An 18,994-nucleotide genomic window follows, 5' to 3' on the forward strand; every position below is an offset into this window, starting at 1 on the left:
ATTTACCAATTCCACATTGTCCTTAATTACTAATGCAGTATGAGAGGCCTGGCTACCTGCTGTCTTAAGTAGTCTAGCTTTGTTCTTCAAGACTGTCTTGGTTATCCTTGGCTCTTTGCACTGCAGTTGTATCGAATCTATAGACTGGAGAGAACTGACATCTATACACCACTGAGTCTCTGCATCTATGAGCCTAATCCATACACGGAAGTCATTAACTTCTTTTAATGTTTTGTACTTTTCAGAGCAGAGGTCTTTCATTTTTAAGTTTTTTTTTTTTTTTCTTTTTAAGTAATCTCTATACCCAACGTGGGACTCAAACTCACAACCCCAAGATCAAGAGTCACATACTCTACCAACTGAGCCAGCCAGGTGCCCCTAGTTTTATTTCTGAATACTGAGAAATATGTTGTTTGATGTTCTTGATACCTTGTTTTGGTTTTTTTTTGTTAATTGCTAGTTTATATGTTATGGTCTTGTGTGTCGATGTGTTTCTGTATCTGGAGACCTTGCTGAATATACTTATAATTGAAATAGTTCTTCTTGGATTTTCTTGATACAAAGTTTTTATGTTTACTTCAACATTTCATGCTATAAACCTATGACAGTATAGTAGGACCTCCAAGAAAAAAGTTGTTGTGATAACTTTTTTTTGTTATTAGGGATTTTTGTTGTTAGGGATATGTTTAATTTTTTTTTAAGTTTTTTATCAGTATAGTTGACACACAGTGTTATGTTTGTTTCAGGTGTACAACATAGTGATTCAACTTTTCTACACATTATGCTATGTTCACCATAAGTGTAGCCACCCTTTGTCACCACACAACACTGTTGCAGTGTCATTGACTATTTTCCTTATGCTGTACCTTTTTCCCATGACTTATTCATCCGTAACCGGAGACCTGTATCTCCCTTTACCCATTTTGCACTTTCACCTACCCCTCTTTCCTTCAACAACCATCAATTCTCTATATTTATAGATCTGATTCTGCTTTTTGTTTATTCATTTGTTTTGTTTTTTTAAAATTCCACATAGTGATATCATATGCTATTTGTCTTTCTCAGTCTGACTTATTTTGCTTAGCATAATACCCTCTAGGGTTCATCCATGTTGTCACATACAGCAAGATCTCATCCTTTTTTATGGCTGTGTAATATTCAGTTTTGTATATGTGTCTATTTGTATGTCTATATATGTGTGTGTATGTGTTTATATACACACCACATCTTCTTTATCCATTCATCTATTAGTGGACACTTAGGTTGCTTCCATATCTTGGCTACTATAAATAGTAATGCTGCAGTAAACAAAGGGGTATATCTTTTTGAATTATTGCTTTCATATTCTTTGGGTAAATACCCAGTATTTATGGTAATTCTATTTTTAAATTTTTGAAGAACCTCCATACTGTTTTCCACAATGACTGTACAAATTTACATACCCACCAACAAATGTACAAAGGTTCCTTTTTCTCCACATCTTTGGCAACACTTATTATTTCTTACCATTTTTATTTTAGCCACTCTGATAGATATAAGGTGATATCTCGTTCTGGTTTTGATTTGCATGTCCCTTATAGTTAATGAAGTTGAACATCTTCTATTCATGTGTCTATTTGTCAGCTGTATGTCTTCTTTGAAAAAATATCTATTCAGGTCTTCTGCCCATTTCTTTTTAATGTTTATTATTTATTTTTGAGAGACAGATTACAAGTGGGGGAGGTACAAAGAGAGAGGGAGACACAGAATCCAAAGCAGGCTCCAGGCTCTGAGGTGTCAGCACAGAGCCCGATGCGGGGCTTGAACCCATAAACAGTGAGATCATGACCTGAGCCAGAGTCAGACGCTTAACTGACTAAGCCATCCAGGTGCCCCATAATACCCATTTTTAATTGGATTACTTGTGGGTATTCTTGATGTGGAGTTGTATAAGTTCTTTATATATTTTGGATATTAGCCCCTTATCAGATACATTGTTTGCAAATAATTTCTACCGTTCAGTAGGTTGTCTTTTAGTTTTTTTGATGGTTTCCTTCATTTTGCAAAAGCTTTTTATTTTTATGTAGTCCCAATAGTTTATTTTTTCTTTTGTTTCCCTTGCCTTGGGAGACATATCTAGAAAAATGTTGCTAAGGCTGATGTCAAAAAATTTGTTGCTTGTATTCTCTTTTTTTATTGTTTCAGGTCTCACATTTAGGTCTTCAATCCATTTTGAGTCTATTTTTGTGTAAGGTGTTAAAAAGTGATCCAGGTTCACTTTCCAGTTTTCCCAGCACCATTTATTAAAGAGACTGTCTTTTTCCTATTGTATGTTCTTGCCTCCTTTGTCATAGATTAATTGACTGTATAAGTAAGCATGGGTTTATTTCTGGGCTGTCTATTCTATTCCATTGATCTGTGTATCTATTTTAGTGCCATTACCTTACTGTTTTGATTAGTATAGCTTTGTAGTATATCTTGAAATCTGCGAATATTGATACCTACAGATTTGTTCTTGTTTCTCAAGAGTGCTTTGGCTATGCAGGGTTTTTTGTGGTTCCAATTTTAGGATTATTCTATTTCTATGGAAAATGGCTATTGGTATTTCAATAAGGATTGCATTGAATCTGTAGATTGCTTTGGGTAGGATGGACATTTTAACACCATTCTTCCAGTCCATGAGAATGGAATGTCTTTCCAATTGTTTGTGTTGTCTTCAATTTCTTTTATCCTTGTTTTGTAGTTTTCAGAGTACAGGTCTTTCACCTCTATGGTTAAGTTTATTCTTAGGTATTTTATTCTTTTTGACACAAATGTAAATGGAATTGTGTTCTTAATTTCTCTTTCTGCTACTTTGTTACTAGTATGTAGAAATGCAACCAATTTCTGTGTATATATTTTATATTCTGCAACTTTACATAACTCATTAATTCTGGTAGTTTTTTGGTGGAGTCTAAGATTTTTTGTGTACAGTATCATATCATCTGCAAATAGTGATGGTTTAACTCTTCCTTACAAAAATGGATACCTCTTATTTCTTTTTCTTATCTGATTGCTGTGGCTAGGACTTTCAGTACCATGTTGAATTAAAGTGGCAAGAGTGGGCATCCTTGTCTTGTTCCTGATCTTAGAGGAAAAGCTCTCAGTTTTTCCCCACTAAGTATGATGTTAACTGTGGGCTTTTCATATATGGCCTTTATTATGTTGAGATATCTTTTTTCTAAATGTATTTTCTTGAGAATTTTTTCATGAACAGATGTTGGATTTTGTCAGATGCTTTTTCTGCATCTATTGAAGTGATCATATGATTTTTATCCTTTGTATTGTTGATGTGGTGTATCATGTTGATTGCTTTGTAGATGTTGAGCCATTCTTGCATTCCCAGAATAAGTTCCACTTGATTGTGGTGAATGATCCTTGTAATGTATTGTTGAATGCAGTTCGTTAATATTTTATTGAGGATTTTTGCATCTATGTTCACCAGAGTGTTGAGATAATCTATGAAGAGAGACAATCTTTGGAGTTAAATTTTCATGAGACTGGTGATGTGTTGGGAAATCTGCATGGACCTGAGTTTTTTTGGAAATTAAAGTAAAGTGGTAACTCATTTTCTAGAGGGAAAGAAGTAAGTAACAGTTGTAAAGTCATTTTTATTCATTAATTCATTAATTCAACATTTTGGGGGTACAGCAACCCAAATGAGTGAATGATAGATAAAGTAAACTTTTTTAAATGCTCGTATGTCATATGGTGATAAGTGCTATAGAGGAAAATAAAAGAGTGAAGGAAGTTCCCCCACAACTGGAGTTGCAATTTAAATAACATTGTCAATCATGGCCTCATAGAAAAGATATTAGCACTAAGAGACAGCGAACCATGAGAGTATGTGGGGAAAGAACTTTCCTGACAGGTGAGACAACTACAGAGACCCTGGTGGCTGATAGCAAAGAAGCCATGGGGAGAGATGTAGGAACTGAAATAACAAGTAAAGACAAGGGAGTGTGACACACAGATCAAATAGAGCATGTAGCCATTGTAAGGCCATTAGATTTTACTCTGCACAAGATGAAAATCTTTGAAAATGTTTTAAAGGATTTAAATGTTTAAATTTAAAAAGTTTTAAAGTCACATGATCTGACTTAATTTTTAAAAAAGATTGATCTGGCTGCTGAGTTGAAACTAGATTTTGTGGGGGAATAATGGAAACGGAAGGTATTAGGTTCTTGCAGTAATCCACGGTAGATGACATGATGGTGGCATGGACAGGGTGGTGGGAGAATTTCTAACAAGTGATCAGATTCTGACACATTTTGAAGATAGAACCTTGAGATGTGGGAGAAAAAGAAATCAAAGATGATCCCAAAGTTTTTGGGTAAAAAATGAGAAGAATAGGATTGCCATTTAATTAGATATCAGATTATGAGGGCAAGATCAGGATTTGGTTTTGGACATGCTAGGTTTGGGATACCTAGTAGACATCAAAATGGAGATGTCATGTACCTGTCTGTGTATGTACACGTAGTGTGTAACGCAAGCATGTATTATGTATATGTATATTAATATAAGTTGAATTTAGGGGAGAGGTCTGAGCTGGAAATACAAGCTTGGGAGGAATCTTAGGTTTGTAAGATAATGTTTCCTAGATATATTTCTTTGAATTGATCTCTTAACTAAACAAGTATTAAGAATGACTGGTAAGATCTGGTAAAATAGAGAGCATCAAGTCTTTGAAAATTGTTTAAGAGGAAAAGTGGGTGTGCCTGGGTGGCTCAGTCAGCTAAGCGTCCAACTCTGATCTAGGCTCAGGTCATGATTTCCCAGTTCTTGAGTTAGAGCCCTGCATTGGGCTGTGCACTGACAATGCGGAGCCTGCTTAGAATTCTCTCTCCCCCTCTCTCTGACCCTACGCGATTCATGTGTGTGCTTGCTCTCTCTCTCTCTCTCTCTCTCTCTCTCTCTCTCAGAATAAATAGGAATTTTTTTTTTTTTTTAATTTTAAAAATACAAAGAACAAAAGTGACTAGGAGGAGTGATGAGTCAGATTGGGAAGGATTGGGCTTCTTCAGTTGGTAATGTTTTCTTTCCTGCACTTGGTACTAGTTACCTGAGTGTGTTTGTTTTGTGAAAATTCATCAAGTTGTATACTTATAATTTCTGTGCTTTTCTATGTGTATTTTGTAATTAAGTATATGCTTCTGCATAGTTTACTTACAAAGTAAATATGTACAAAGTTGTATATACTAAATTTCCAGTAAAGAGTAGAAACCATAAATGCTATTAAAACATAGAGGAGGGAATGATCAGTAGTGTCCATATTGTTTTTATTGAAAGCACTACTTAAACAAATAGAAACATGGGAGAGCTTTCTAGAGAAGACAAAGCACAAAAATCTGTACTTTGTCTTTCTTAGAGAAGCAGAAGTGCTCAGGGGCCACTGTGGAGAGCAACTTAGGAGTGTTCATTTTTTAAAACAGGAAAATAAAGACAATATGGATTATGTGTAGATAACACTTATTACCATATGACGTTGACTTTTATTATGCATCAGTTATTCATACTCACAAGTTTGGAAGCTAAGTTATCCCTTTTGTTTTGATTAGTAACTCCTAAAAAATGTTTCTTTAGTATCTCCTTTGCAACTATCTTAGATCAGGACTTTCTGCAGACCTTAAAGGGTATCTGAATAATCTTCGTCATCCTTATATGTTACCTTGAGATGTGGGACAGTTCAACCCTAATCCTTGCTGATTCCTCATTCCCCCCTTAAAAGTTCAAAGAGAAGTCTGGTAAGGGAGAAAATTCAAATGATAAGGATGATCTAGCCCCTAAATAACAAGTCTTCTCTACAGCAACCAGTAGGACTCTGTGAGCCACAGAAGTAAAAAGCAGATGAAATTATATTTAATAATATAGTTTATTTAACCTAAAACCATTTATGAACCTTTTTTTTTCATTCTAAGTCTTTGAAATTTGGTGTTTATTTTACACTCATATCACCTGTCATTTGGGACTTGTCAACATTTCACGTGTTCAGTAGCCACCTGTGGCTAAAGTGCACTTCTAGAGCTCCAGCTGAACGTTATTCCACAGCTGACTTCAGGAAAAAAAGTTACTCATTATTAAGAGGGTTTCACTGGTTCAGCAGATGGGTATTTAGTATTTCACATGTGTCATGTATTTAGTTTAGCCCAAAATACTGTACCAAAACTATCAGGAGACGTTCTCTGAGATTCTCTTATACATAGTACTTCCTCATAAGTTCTAAAATTATACTTACAAAAAATAGAATTGAGTTTGCTTATAATATGCTTTTTTAAATTATTGACTTGCCTCAACCAAGTTTTTTTTGAAGCCTAGATAATTGTGCATAATTATAGAAATGTAAACTTTTATATAATATGGATATTTTTTTACCTGCATTTCAGCCTTGAAGATTGAAACAACATCAAATGTATTTGAAAACTTTGCTTAATAGTTATTGAATTTAGAAGTTAAATTGATTGTATAGGGCAAGAGTGGCTATTTTTCAAGCATGATTAAGTCTTTCATCAATTTTAGAATATTTTATCATAAAACATATTTTGGAACTGAGGAGTTTATTTAGCGTGTGCCAGAAAAGCATTTGTCTCAAATTTGTCACACTCATGTTTCTTAAGACCTGAATCTTGCTTTTGATGCCTGCATTGTAATAATTTGTATATTTGATGGTCCAAGTGACTTCCGATATTTTTTACATACTAATTGTTATCCAGGTTTTCAAATAAAAGTTTTAAAAATATTTGATTTGGAGTTTTAAATATCTTATATACATTTTTTTTTCAGTCTCTCTCTCTCTTTCTCTGCACAGGTATATAAAATACTAGTAAAGAAAACCCCAGAAGAAAGCTGGGTGGTTTTCAGAAGATACACTGACTTCTCTAGGCTTAATGATAAAGTAAGTCCTTAGATAAATCTAAAATGGACTTTTCAGTTTTGCATTATTAACTGTTACAGTTAAATTTGTGGTTTTTCCTCCTCATGAGCTACTTGAGTGAAGTCAAATCTTTGCTAGTTCCTAAGAAAATTAACTATTTCACTTAATTTTAATAGCCTAAAGACCCATCTCTACACACAATTTCTTTATTTTGGAAAAAAAAATTATTTTTAGTATAAAAATGTGAAAACCTTAAAATTGCTAACAGAAATATAAACGATTATATAACCTTGTGAATTTGAAAAAGGTATGTGTATATAAGATCTCCTAAACCATGTGACAATAAGAGAATGAACAAAAAAAGTATTTCTACCATGTTGTATTAGTTTTCTATTGCTGTTTACCAATAGCACAAACTTTATGACCTAAAACATACCTTTTTATTATCTAGTGATGTAGGATCGCTTCTCAGCCTTTTGGCTAAGATCAAGTGTAGTGATTTAGGTGGGCTCAGCTGGGTTTGCCACTTGGGGTCAGACAAGGTCAAAATCAAGCTGTTGCCTAGACTGGGCTCTTATATGGAGGCTCTAAGAAAGTATCAGCTTCCAGCCTCATTCAGGTTGTTAGCCGAGTTCAGTTTCTTACACTTGTAAGACCAAGCTCCCTATTTCCTTGCGGTTGTCAAGCAGAGGTGTTCTGAGCTCATAAAGAGTGCTGTCCAGCCCTTGTACCTGGCCTCTCCACCTTTAAAGTCAGCAATAGCCAGGTCAGGTCCTTTTTGCGCTTTGAATCTCTGACTTTCTCTTCTGCAGTCAACAAGGAATAAAGCTGTACTTTTAGAGGACTCGTATGATAAGATTAGGTTTACCCAGATAATCCCATTTTAAGACCAATTAAAGAGTAACCCTAATTACATCTGCATACAAATCTCTTTTGTGTAACATAACAAAATCACAACACCAGGAGCAAAGGTCATGAGGCCATCTAGAATTCTGCCTACTGCATTTATGAAACAGAATAATAATAAAAACCCTCAATATATTAAAAACTCTTGGGACACCTGGATGGCTCCGGTCGGTTAAGCGTCTGACTTCGGCTCAGGTCAAGATCTTGCGCTCAGAGCCTGGAGCCTGCTTCAAATTCTGGGTCTCCCTCTCTCTCTCTGCCCCTTCCCCACTCACACTCTGTCTCTCAAAAAACGAATAAATATTAAAAATAAAAAATTAAGGGGCGCCCTGGGTGGCTCAGTCGGTTAAGCGTCCGACTTCGGCTCAGGTCATGATCACTCACTCTGTGATCCAGCCCCATATCGGGCTCTGTGCTGACAGCTCGGGAGCCTGGAGCCTGCTTCGGATTCTGTGTCTCTCTCTCTACCCCTCCCCCGCTCATGCTGTGTCTCTCTGTCAAAAATAAATAAACATTAAAAAAATTTTTTTTAATTAAAAAAAACTCTTAAAAATAAAGTAAACCAAAAAGTAGAAAATACTGTAAATGGTGTGAACAAGGCAAGCCACAGAAGAAATATAAAGGACCAATAAAGTTAGAAAACATTTAATATCACAAAGTACTCCAAAGAAAATTAAGGAACTCTTTTGTACCCATCAGGTTGACAGACATTTAAGTGGCGTTATCCGTTGTTGGAAATACGAATCTTCCTAGGGTACATGGCTTCCTAAAGTTGTGCTTAATCACATGTCTGGGATAGGAGAAATCATGGATATGGGCAGGCAATATTTAGTTCAAAGGATACTTTTCACCATGTTTTGTTCATTGTTATTTTCTTCATGTTTTAATTTGTTTTTAATACTTAAAAATTAGAACCAACCTAGATTTCTAGTACGGAATTGATTGAGCAAATGGCAGTAAGAATGTAATAGAGGAAGAAAAGCTGAGCTGTGTCCACAGGGCTAGAGGGAAATTAGAGGAGGTAGATGAGGGTAGTGGTATTTAAAGTATTATTTGTAATGTAGTTCTGCCATTATATATGAATTTTATGTATTGTTCCTGAGTTCTTATATTACTGTAATATAAGAATTATAAAACCTATAATTATAATTTTATAATTTAAAATAATTTAAATTTATAATATAATACACAATATATAACATATTATATATTATTATATATATTATATGTATATTATATATATTGTTATATTATACATAATATATAATATATAATATAAATTTATAACTTATAATATTGTAATTTATAATTATAAAACCTATAATTATAAACCCAGAATTATAAAACCTATAATTTTCTACCTCTGTTGATTTTTTTAAATAATTAAGCAAACAAGAAGATCAAAGTAATTCGTGAAGTTACCAGATACCAAAATGGAATTCTTAGCTTTCTTATGAAATTGTTATAATTTTTGTTCATGAAGACTAATTTCTAACAGTTTCTCTTTAGAGCTATATAATCCTTTACGACTTGCTATTTTTCTTTTCAGGGTTCAACTATTATTTAGTGTTTATTTCTCTTCATCTCTCTAGGTGCATCTTTATATTGCTGTGTTATTTGTTAGGCAAGTTGAGATTTAGATAACTCTTAAGTTTTTAAAGAAAGATTAGTAAGAATTTAAATTAGTAAATATCTCCTTGATATTCCAACGTGGGCACCTAAAATTAATAAGTATCTATGTCAGTGTTCCTAGGTATCAGAAATAGCTCTACCCATCACCTGCTTTTACTTGCAAGAATCAAAAAATGTGTGTAAAAGTCAAGCCACAGCCTGGGAGAAAATATTTGTCATACCTGTATCTGACAAAGGACTTGTATCAGGAATATATAAAGAACTCTTGTAACTTAATAATAAAAGATAAATAATCCAATTTTTTTAAGTGGAGGGGTTAAAAGATTTAACTAGATAATTCACCAAAGATATGCAGATCCAAATAAGCACAGAGAAGATAGTTAACACGATTTGTCAACAGAGGAATGCATATTAAAGCCACAGTAAAGTACTACTATGTACTCACCAGAATGGCTAACATTAAAAGGATGGACAAGGCCTAGTATTAGCAAGGATGTGGAGCAGTTGTAATGCCTATGTACCCACAACTGGTAGAAATTAATAAGTAAAACACTTGAAGTAAGAAAAACTTAGCTGGATTTTATTCTTTATTTAAGTTTATTTCATGTAGTTAACAGGATAGATTTTGTAGAATTGCTATGATTGAGTTGAACACTGTGTTTTCTTTTTTTCTTCTTTTTCAGTTAAAAGAGATGTTTCCAGGCTTTCGATTAGCACTTCCACCAAAACGCTGGTTCAAAGATAATTACAATGCCGACTTTTTAGAAGATAGACAATTAGGATTGCAAGCGTTTCTTCAAAATTTAGTGGCTCACAAGGACATTGCTAACTGGTATGTGACAAACTTAAATAAGAGGTTATAGTTGCATTCCAACAACTTGTTTAAACTGAAGAACAAACACAGACCATAGTTAATTGAAGCACAAAAAAATAGGGTAGGAATATAATTACTTGGCCTCTCCAATACAGCACTATTTGGAATTTTCTTGCTTTTTATTGGTAAGAATTTTACCTGGTGGGACGGACTCAGTTGGTTAAGCATCCAACTCTTTTTTTTTTTTTTTTCCCCAATATATGAAATTTATTGTCAAATTGGTTTCCATACAACACCCAGTGCCCATCCCAAAAGGTGCCCTCCTCAATACCCATCCCCCACCCTCCCCTCCCTCCCACCCCCCATCAACCCTCAGTTTGTTCTCAGTTTTTAACAGTCTCTTATGCTTTGGCTCTCTCCCACTCTAACCTCTTTTTTTTTTTTTTTTCCTTCCCCTCCCCCATGGGTTTCTGTTAAGTTTCTCAGGATCCACATAAGAGTGAAACCATATGGTATCTGTCTTTCTCTGTATGGCTTATTTCACTTAGCATCACACTCTCCAGTTCCATCCACGTTGCTACAAAAGGCCATATTTCATTCTTTCTCATTGCCACGTAGTATTCCATTGTGTATATAAACCACAATTTCTTTATCCATTCATCAGTTGATGGACATTTAGGCTCTTTCCATAATTTGGCTATTGTTGAGAGTGCTGCTATAAACATTGGGGTACAAGTGCCCCTATGCATCAGTACTCCTGTATCCCTTGGGTAAATTCCTAGCAGTGTTATTGCTGGGTCATAGAGTAGGTCTATTTTTAATTTTCTGAGGAACCTCCACACTGCTTTCCAGAGTGGCTGCACCAATTTGCATTCCCACCAACAGTGCAAGCATCCAACTCTTGATTTTGGCTCAGGTCATGATCTGATTGTTCGGGAGATCAAGCTCTGCATTGGGCTCTGTGCTGACAGTACAGAGCCTGCTTGGGATTCTCTCTCTCTTTCTGTGTCCCTTCCCCACTCGCACACACTCTCTCTCTCTCTCAAAATAAATAAATAAACATTAAATTAAAAAAAGAATTTTATTTGGCATTTGATTTGTATTAACACTTGTAAAAAGTCAGCAAAGTTAAAAATTTTTCAATGTAAAAAAATTTTCTAAGTTAAAAATTCAGTGTACCATATACTCAGCCCAACTGTAAACTTGATTTTAGTATTTAGTATTTTAGCAATCATTTAAACAAAGTGGCCCACATATTAGAATTTTGGTTAATATGACACTATATAATTATATTTCTCCAAAGTAGTGCAAAAATATGAAGATTGGGAAGTTGGGTTAATTTATAAGTTATATATATGCAATCATATATGCAATTCCCTCTTGACAAGGATATCTTTCAGATATCTCAAAGTGATCTCAAACTGGGTAAAAGCTTACTCTTTAGACTTTTTTCCCAATGTTCAGCAACATCATTTATCCAGCACCTGGTACTTATCGTTGATACAATCCTCCTACCCTTATCCCTTCCTTTATGTTTTAAATTCCACTCAAATCTGTCTACTTTTCTCCATTTCTACCATCACCACCCTGATCTAAGCAGTTATCTCTCACCTGAATTACTGCAAAAGCTTTCCCTCTGGTTTGCTTGATCCACTCATATTTCTGTAGCCCATTGGAGCCACAGTGCTCTTCAGCTATATTGGTCTTTTAATTTTCCAAAGTCACATTGCTCCTTGGTCCCTTAGGGCCTTCAAATATCGTGTTCCCTGGAAAGACAATGTTTCACACTACTATCCCACCCAGCCATGGCCTAGATAACACCTATATGTCCTTCACATTTCAGTTAAAAACTTCACTTCCTCACATAACTGGTTTTCCTGACCCAATTCCTCATGCACCACCACCACCACCACCAACAAAGACTAGTTTAGTTCTATTTCATAGTACCTGTACCAGTCCCTCACAACTGGTTCTGAAAGTCAAAACCTAATGCCTTAAGTAAGACACACATTGTATCTATGAATTAACTTCTCTAGGCTGGTACTAGTTATGTGCCAGTCTTAAGGGAACTGAGAAAATAGTCAAATCATTGCCTTTAGCATCTAAGTCTCTCCTGAAATCCCAGCTAAGAAAGGCTGGTTGGTACTTGAATTTCATAGCATTTCAGTTTGTGACTATTTATCTGATTATTTGATTTTCACCCACCTGGTTGTAAGGTAAATATGTAATAGTAGGTTACGTGGCTGTTTTACTCACCATTCAGTGTGCAGTGCTTAACACAGTGCTAACACAAAGTCTGTGCTCAATAAGTACTTGTTAAACAAATGGCTGAAATGTTGATAATTGCTACTGTATTATTATTACAAGAAAAATATTTTGGGGGTGCCTGGGTGCCTCAGTTGGTTAGGTGTCCAATTCTTGATTTCGACTCAGGTTATGATCCCAGGGTTGTGGCCTTGAGCCCCACATCAGGCTCCATGCTGAGCTTGGAGCCTGCTTGAGATTCTCTCTCTCAGGGCAATCTGGGTGGCTCACTCTGTTAAGTAGCTGACTCTTGATTTCAGCTCAGGTCATAATCTCACAATTCGTGAGTTCAAGTCCCACATCGGGCTCTGTGCTGACAGTGCAGAGCCTGCTTTGGAGTCTCTCCCTGTCTTCTCTGCCCCTCCCCTGCTCATGCTCACTCTCTCCTCTCTCTCTCTCTCTCTCTCCGTCCCTCCTTCCCTCCTTCCCTCTTTCTCCTTTTGCCCCTCTCTACCACTTGTGTTCTCTCTCAAAAAAAAAAAAGGAAGGAAAAAAAAGAAAAAGTTTGAAGTAAATATAACTCAGTGTGCACTCTAGTAGGAACACGGAGGTCCCTACTTCTCAAAATTTGTACATCTCAAAAGCAAAAAGGAAGTTAGTGTTAATTCAGACACACAGAGAAAGAATAAAAACCAAAAAACTCTCAAATCATAAAGATTTTGAAGAAATCTTTTGAAGAAAATATATTTTATATGATACCATAAAAGAAAATAAGTCAACATATCTTATCCCCTTTTTCTTTTAGTCAGTAAACCTTTATGTCTTAGTATTAAAAATATCATGGTGACTTAAAGTCACATTTATTCTATAAATAACTATACTTTATATAATGAAATATTAAATAAATCATATTAATAAGCTGATTTTGTGGTATCTTGATTTTTTAGTGAAAGTGTATCTTAGTTTTATTGCATTTTTTAAAAATTATTGGTAATAATGGGGCACTGGGTTGGCTCAGTTGTTTCAGTGTCCTATTTTGGCTCAGGTCATGATCTTATGGCTCAGGGGTTCAAGCCCCGCGTCAGGCTTTGTGCTGACAGCATGAAGCCTGCTTCGGATTCTCTGTCACCCTCTCTCTCGGCCTATCCCCTGCTTGTGTGCATGCTCTCTCTGTCTCTGTCTCTCTCTCTCTCAAAAAAAAAAAAAAAAAAAAATTGGGGCACCTGGGTGGCTCAAGTCAGTTAAGCATCCTACTCTTGGTTTCAGCTCAGGTCACAGTCCCACAGTTTGTAAGTTTAAGCCCTGCATTGGGCTCCGTGCCGATGGTGCAGAGCCTGCTTGGGATTCTCTCTCTTGCCCTCTGTCTCTGCCCCTCCCCTGCTTGTGTGCACTCTCTCTCTCAAAAAAAAAATAAACTAAAAAAAAAAAAAAATTCCTAAGAACAACATAGGGGAATGCTTAACTTTGGACCAAAGAAAAATTCACAGTAGGATTTATAATTCTACCATAGAAAGAGAAAAGACATACTTCCTGAAGTTATCCATGGCCAAGATTATTGTCTCATAACCTTCCTCTTAAAAGAAGTAGGAGGTTAGGGGCACTTGGGTGGCTCAGTTGGTTCAGCATCAACTCTTGGTTTGGGTTCAAGTCATGATCTCACAGCTGGTGAGTTCAAGCTATGCATCAGGCTCTGTGCTGATGGCAGGGAGCCTGCTTGGAATTCTGTCCCCCCCCCCCCACCTTTCTGCCCCTCCACTGCTCTTGCTTTCTCTCTCTCAAAAATAAACACTAAAAAATATTTTTTAAAAATCTGTACTTTAAAAAACTGATTGATGATAGATTTTTGTCTCTGAGGTATGCATACATGGGACGTTTGCGATCCTTTTGTTTCTAAACTGTGTACTTTAGTACAGTGGTAGTAGTCTTGCTCAATTCATAAGTAGTTATTTCAGGAAAACAAAGATTTCTTTGCCAAATAATTTGGGAAAGGTTTTACGTGACATTCCTAGAATATTAGAAGTTCTAAGAAGTCTTGCATTAAAAAATGTAGTGTATCAGGTGTTGTCTACTTGATTGTGTCATGTAAATCATCAAACATTTAGGGACTACTGTTAGATAAATTGAACTCAGAATGAAGTATTTATGCCTTATTTATTCTAGAGTACACTCTGTCTTTTTTGTGGGTTATGGGTAGCATTCTTTATTTCACAATTTAACAAGTTTCTTAATAAGTTTTTGTTTAAAGCATGAGTGAAGGGAAGGAAAGACATTCATTATTTATCTGTATTATCTTGAGCATTTGCTCTGTGTCATGCTAGGAAGGTTATGAAGGAAGCTAAGGTTGTAGTCACTGGTCTTAAAATTCATTTGAAGAAATGAGGCTTCAGGATGAACAAAATAAGGGAGTTTATGAAATGCTTCTTGGTATGATACATGTTACCTGTTGATATACTTGTTAGCCTCCTTTTATAGTTGTAATGGGAGCATAGAAAAATTGCTGTCTTTATATGGCCAGATAATTATTTGATATTAATTCTTTATAAATTTATAATTACACTTTTTTTGCTTTCCTTTTTTATATCCTTAGCACTTCACAACACAGTTACTTCTTAACCTTCATGTTGGCTAAGAGCTTTTCATTATACAACAGGCTGGTGGAGGCTTTTAATATTATTACCTCTGTAACTGTAACAAAGCAGAAGTAGAAGAAAGTAAGAACTGAAAGGACACTAAGGACGGTTGATCTGAAAGCTTTAAGATAATATTTTCAGATGCATTTAGAAAATACAAAGGAAACAGATGAAAAAAAGTTAATATTTTCATGATTTCAAAAAATCAAAGGATTTGTTATTGATTTTCTGTGTTCCATAAATATTTATGTAGGTCTTACTGCATATAAGGTATTGTAGTACACAAAGGTGCTTTAGATACTGATCCTTTATTTAAGAAAACTGAATAGGAGGAAGATTCGCCAAAAACAACTATGATGAGTAGAGCTAGATCTCTTTCAGAGGAGAAAGAGAGAGGGAACTTTTGACTAGGAGAATTGCAGGAAGCTTCCTAGAGGGTGACATTTGAGCTGGATTTTAAAGAATTGGTGATATTCAGACCAACAAGAGAAGGTAAAGAAGGACCTTACAAATGAGAGGGAGTATTCTATCAAAATGCAGAAGCAAGACGCAGATCCTGCACCAGCAGCATGTGACTGTCAAGGTGAAGGCCACCGAAAGATGGATGGGGAGGGAAAGTCTTACATTGCACAATTTGTTATAGTTATTTACTACATAGTTATATTATTTATAAATTATTTCTATAAATGATTCAATGTATTTATAAATTGTATGTTATAAATTATATATAAATTATAAATATATTTTATACTATCTTATGCTACTTTGAAATTGTTGCATCATTTAATCAGCACAGCAATTTTTTTACTGTTCTCTTTTTTCATAAGCATTTACACATATATCATAAGTTACCAAATTTTTTCTCTTTTTTAATTCTTTAAAATAGAGGGGTTAAATTATATAGGGTTTTTTTTCATATTACCATCCATCTGTAAGGACTTCAATACCAAAGTTCATGTTTTAAATTCTTTTTCTTTTCATTTTTAAAAAATATTTATTTATTTTTGAGAGACAGAGAGAGACAGAGCATGAGCAGGGGAGGGGCAAGAGAGAGGGAGACCCAGAATTCAAAGCAGGCTCCAGGCTCTGAGCTGTTAGCATAGAGCCCAATACGAGGCTCGAACCCACGAACCATGAGATCATGACCTGAGTTGAGGTCGGATGCTTAACTGACTGAGCCACCCAGGTGCCCCATCATGTTTTAAATTCTATATGTGTTAAAAAAAAAAAAAAAAAAATTCAGGATGGATTTGCATTAACAGCAGTTAATAGTAAACAAAATATAGAAGTATTTACATAAAGGAGGAACTGAACAAAATGATAATATTTACCCTTTAAAAGACAAAAGTCCTTGGTGGGGAGGAGGGGGTGACACCTGGCTGGCTCAGTAGGTTGAGCATCTAACCCTTGATTTCAGCTCAGGTCATGATCTCATAGTCATGAGATCCAGCCCCACATCGGGCTCTGTGCTGGGCATAGAGCCTGCTTGAGATTCTCTCTCCCCCTCCCTCTCCCACCCTTCTGTCTCTCTTTCAAAAATAAAAATACATACACAAAAAATTTTTTTTAATTTAGAAAAACACAAAAGTACTTGGGGGATAACAGAGCCATCTTCACATATTTGAAAGATTATGAGGGGGAGTGGGGCGCCTGGGTGGCTTGGTCGGTTAAGTGTCCGACTTCGGCTCAGGTCATGATCTCATGGTCCGTGAGTTCGAGCCCCACGTCGGGCTCTGTGCTGACGGCTCAGAGCCTGGAGCCTGTTTCAGATTCTGTGTCTCCCTCTCTCTCTGCTCCTCCCCTATTCATGCTCTGTCTCTCTCTGTCTCAAAAATGAATAAACGTTAAAAAAAAAAAAAGAAAAGAAAGATTATAAGGGGGAGAAAGATTAATCAAATAATACTTAACTTTAAAGCAGTGCTTCTTCAACTGTAGTGTATCTTATTAAAGTGCATATCCTGAATCAGCAGGTCTGGAGTGAAGATTCTTCATTTCTAACAAGTTTTTAGGTGATGCTGATACTGCTGATCTAAAGACCTCATTTTTAATAGCAAGACTAACATGTAAAACTAGGAATAGTAGTGAAAAGTTAGAGGAAGACCCTATCAGCTGATATAAGAAAGAGTTACATATCATTTCAGGCTATCTACTGTAAAAATATTCTGGGGTGCCTGGGTGGCTCAGTCTGTTAAGTGTCTGACTTAGGCTCAGGTCACAGTCTCACAGTTCGTGAGTTCGAGCCCTGCGTCAGGCTCTGTGCTGACAGCTCAGAGCCTGGAGCCTGCTTCGGATTCTGTGTCTCCCTCTCTTTCTGCCCCTCCTCTGCTCTCAGTCTCTCTCTTTCTCTCTCTCTCTCTGAAAAATAAACATTAAAAATATATATAATACAAAAAATATTCTGCCTTTTGAGAAAGTGAGTTTCTCTTTACATAAATATTTGAAAAGGCTAGATAACCATTAGTGGTATTGAAAGGGGAATTATTAAGTGGAATATATTGGATTAGGTAGCTCCTTAGGTTTCTTTTAATTGTAAAATTCAGTAATTCCATAATTCTTGAACAAGATACTTAAAACTATTTTTTACACATTTCAGCCTGAACTATCTTCTCACAGTAAATTTTATCTTTAATGTATCTAAGTTGTTTTTATATATTAAGATATCATCAAGAGAAGCTAGATTAGTCTTAGTATTTTTATAAAATGAAAGAATTCAGTTACATATTCAATAGCTCATATAATGCCAGCTTGTGAAAACCAACACATTATTGCTAAGTTTGGTCAAGTGGTTTTCATCACTAATGTTGGTTTGGTAGACATTCAATTAAGGACACTTTTTTAAAATGCAATAAAGCCAAGTATTTTGTATCCAGATCTATGTAAACTCTTACCTAACTAAATTGGGTCTCAGAGGTCTTCTGTAAAATTCAGTTTTCTGGGCTTAATAGTGAAGTAATTTTAGTTATGTGATTTTAATCAGTATCTTCATTTGGAAAATGAGGTATTTGAGCTAAGAGGCCTCTAAAAGTTCTCTTTCAACTCTAAATTTCTTATATCCTATTCTTTTTATTGTGCTTCTTCATGCATCTTGAAGTCAAACCATCAGAAACAACCAGATTCTGACCTTTTAACTAAGACTTTTGGTCTTGTTGCTGTCCAAAGTCTACCTTCTTATGAAAGTAAGATCAACTTACAGGGCAAATTTGCTCTGATAACAAAAAATGCTGAGGGATACTGTCTGAGGTCTCCTTATCTGCATGTTAAGTCAACAACTGATCTCAATTTTAAAGTAGAGTTTTCCCAGGTGCATGGCTGGCTCATTCTGTTAAGCGTCCAACTCTTGGTTTCAGCTCAGGTCGTGATCTCACATGTTCTGCACTGACAGCACGAACCTGCTTGGGATTCTCTTTCTTCCTCTCTCTCTGTTAAGACGTCTGTTAAAACCTAAAATCCTTCTCAAATTAGAGAATTGTAGTATAGTGTTTACCTACAATGGTGGATAGAAATTTGTTCTGATCCTTATAAAAGTCATTAACTTTTTTTTCTAATTGCATAACTCTTACAAATAAAGTCATTATATGTGGGACGCTTATTCTGTGCTGTGCTAATTGGTTTGGATATGGTCTATATAGTCCAGAAATTTGTCATCTACCTTTTGGTGAAACAGTCTGCTTGGTAAACACAATACTAGTAATACAGTATAGTAAGTCCTATGAAAGGATCTCTTCAAGGTGCTGTGGTAATACTGAACCTAACATAGGGTAGGGGAAGAGGGTCTAGTCAGAAAAGACTCCATGAGGAGATAACAGATGAGCCGAGTCATGAAGAATAAATATGAGTTAGCCAGGGAAAGGTGGGAAGGATGGGCCAGGCTAATAG

General features: G+C 35.6%; 1 protein-coding gene across 5 annotated transcripts in view; it reads left to right on the forward strand.

The window, feature by feature from the left end:
* Positions 1-18,994, forward strand: part of SNX16 (sorting nexin 16) — a 43,541-nt gene that overhangs the window by 4,030 nt on the left and 20,517 nt on the right. For all 5 annotated transcript variants that reach the window (XM_049633221.1, XM_049633220.1, XM_049633223.1 and 2 more), the window contains 2 exons: positions 6,827-6,913; positions 10,114-10,262. In XM_049633221.1, coding sequence (XP_049489178.1) covers positions 6,827-6,913; positions 10,114-10,262 — 236 coding nt within the window. The remainder of the gene's footprint in view (positions 1-6,826; positions 6,914-10,113; positions 10,263-18,994) is intronic.

Source organism: Panthera uncia, chromosome F2 (genome assembly GCF_023721935.1).
Source record: "Panthera uncia isolate 11264 chromosome F2, Puncia_PCG_1.0, whole genome shotgun sequence".
Taxonomy (NCBI): Eukaryota; Metazoa; Chordata; class Mammalia; order Carnivora; family Felidae; genus Panthera; species Panthera uncia.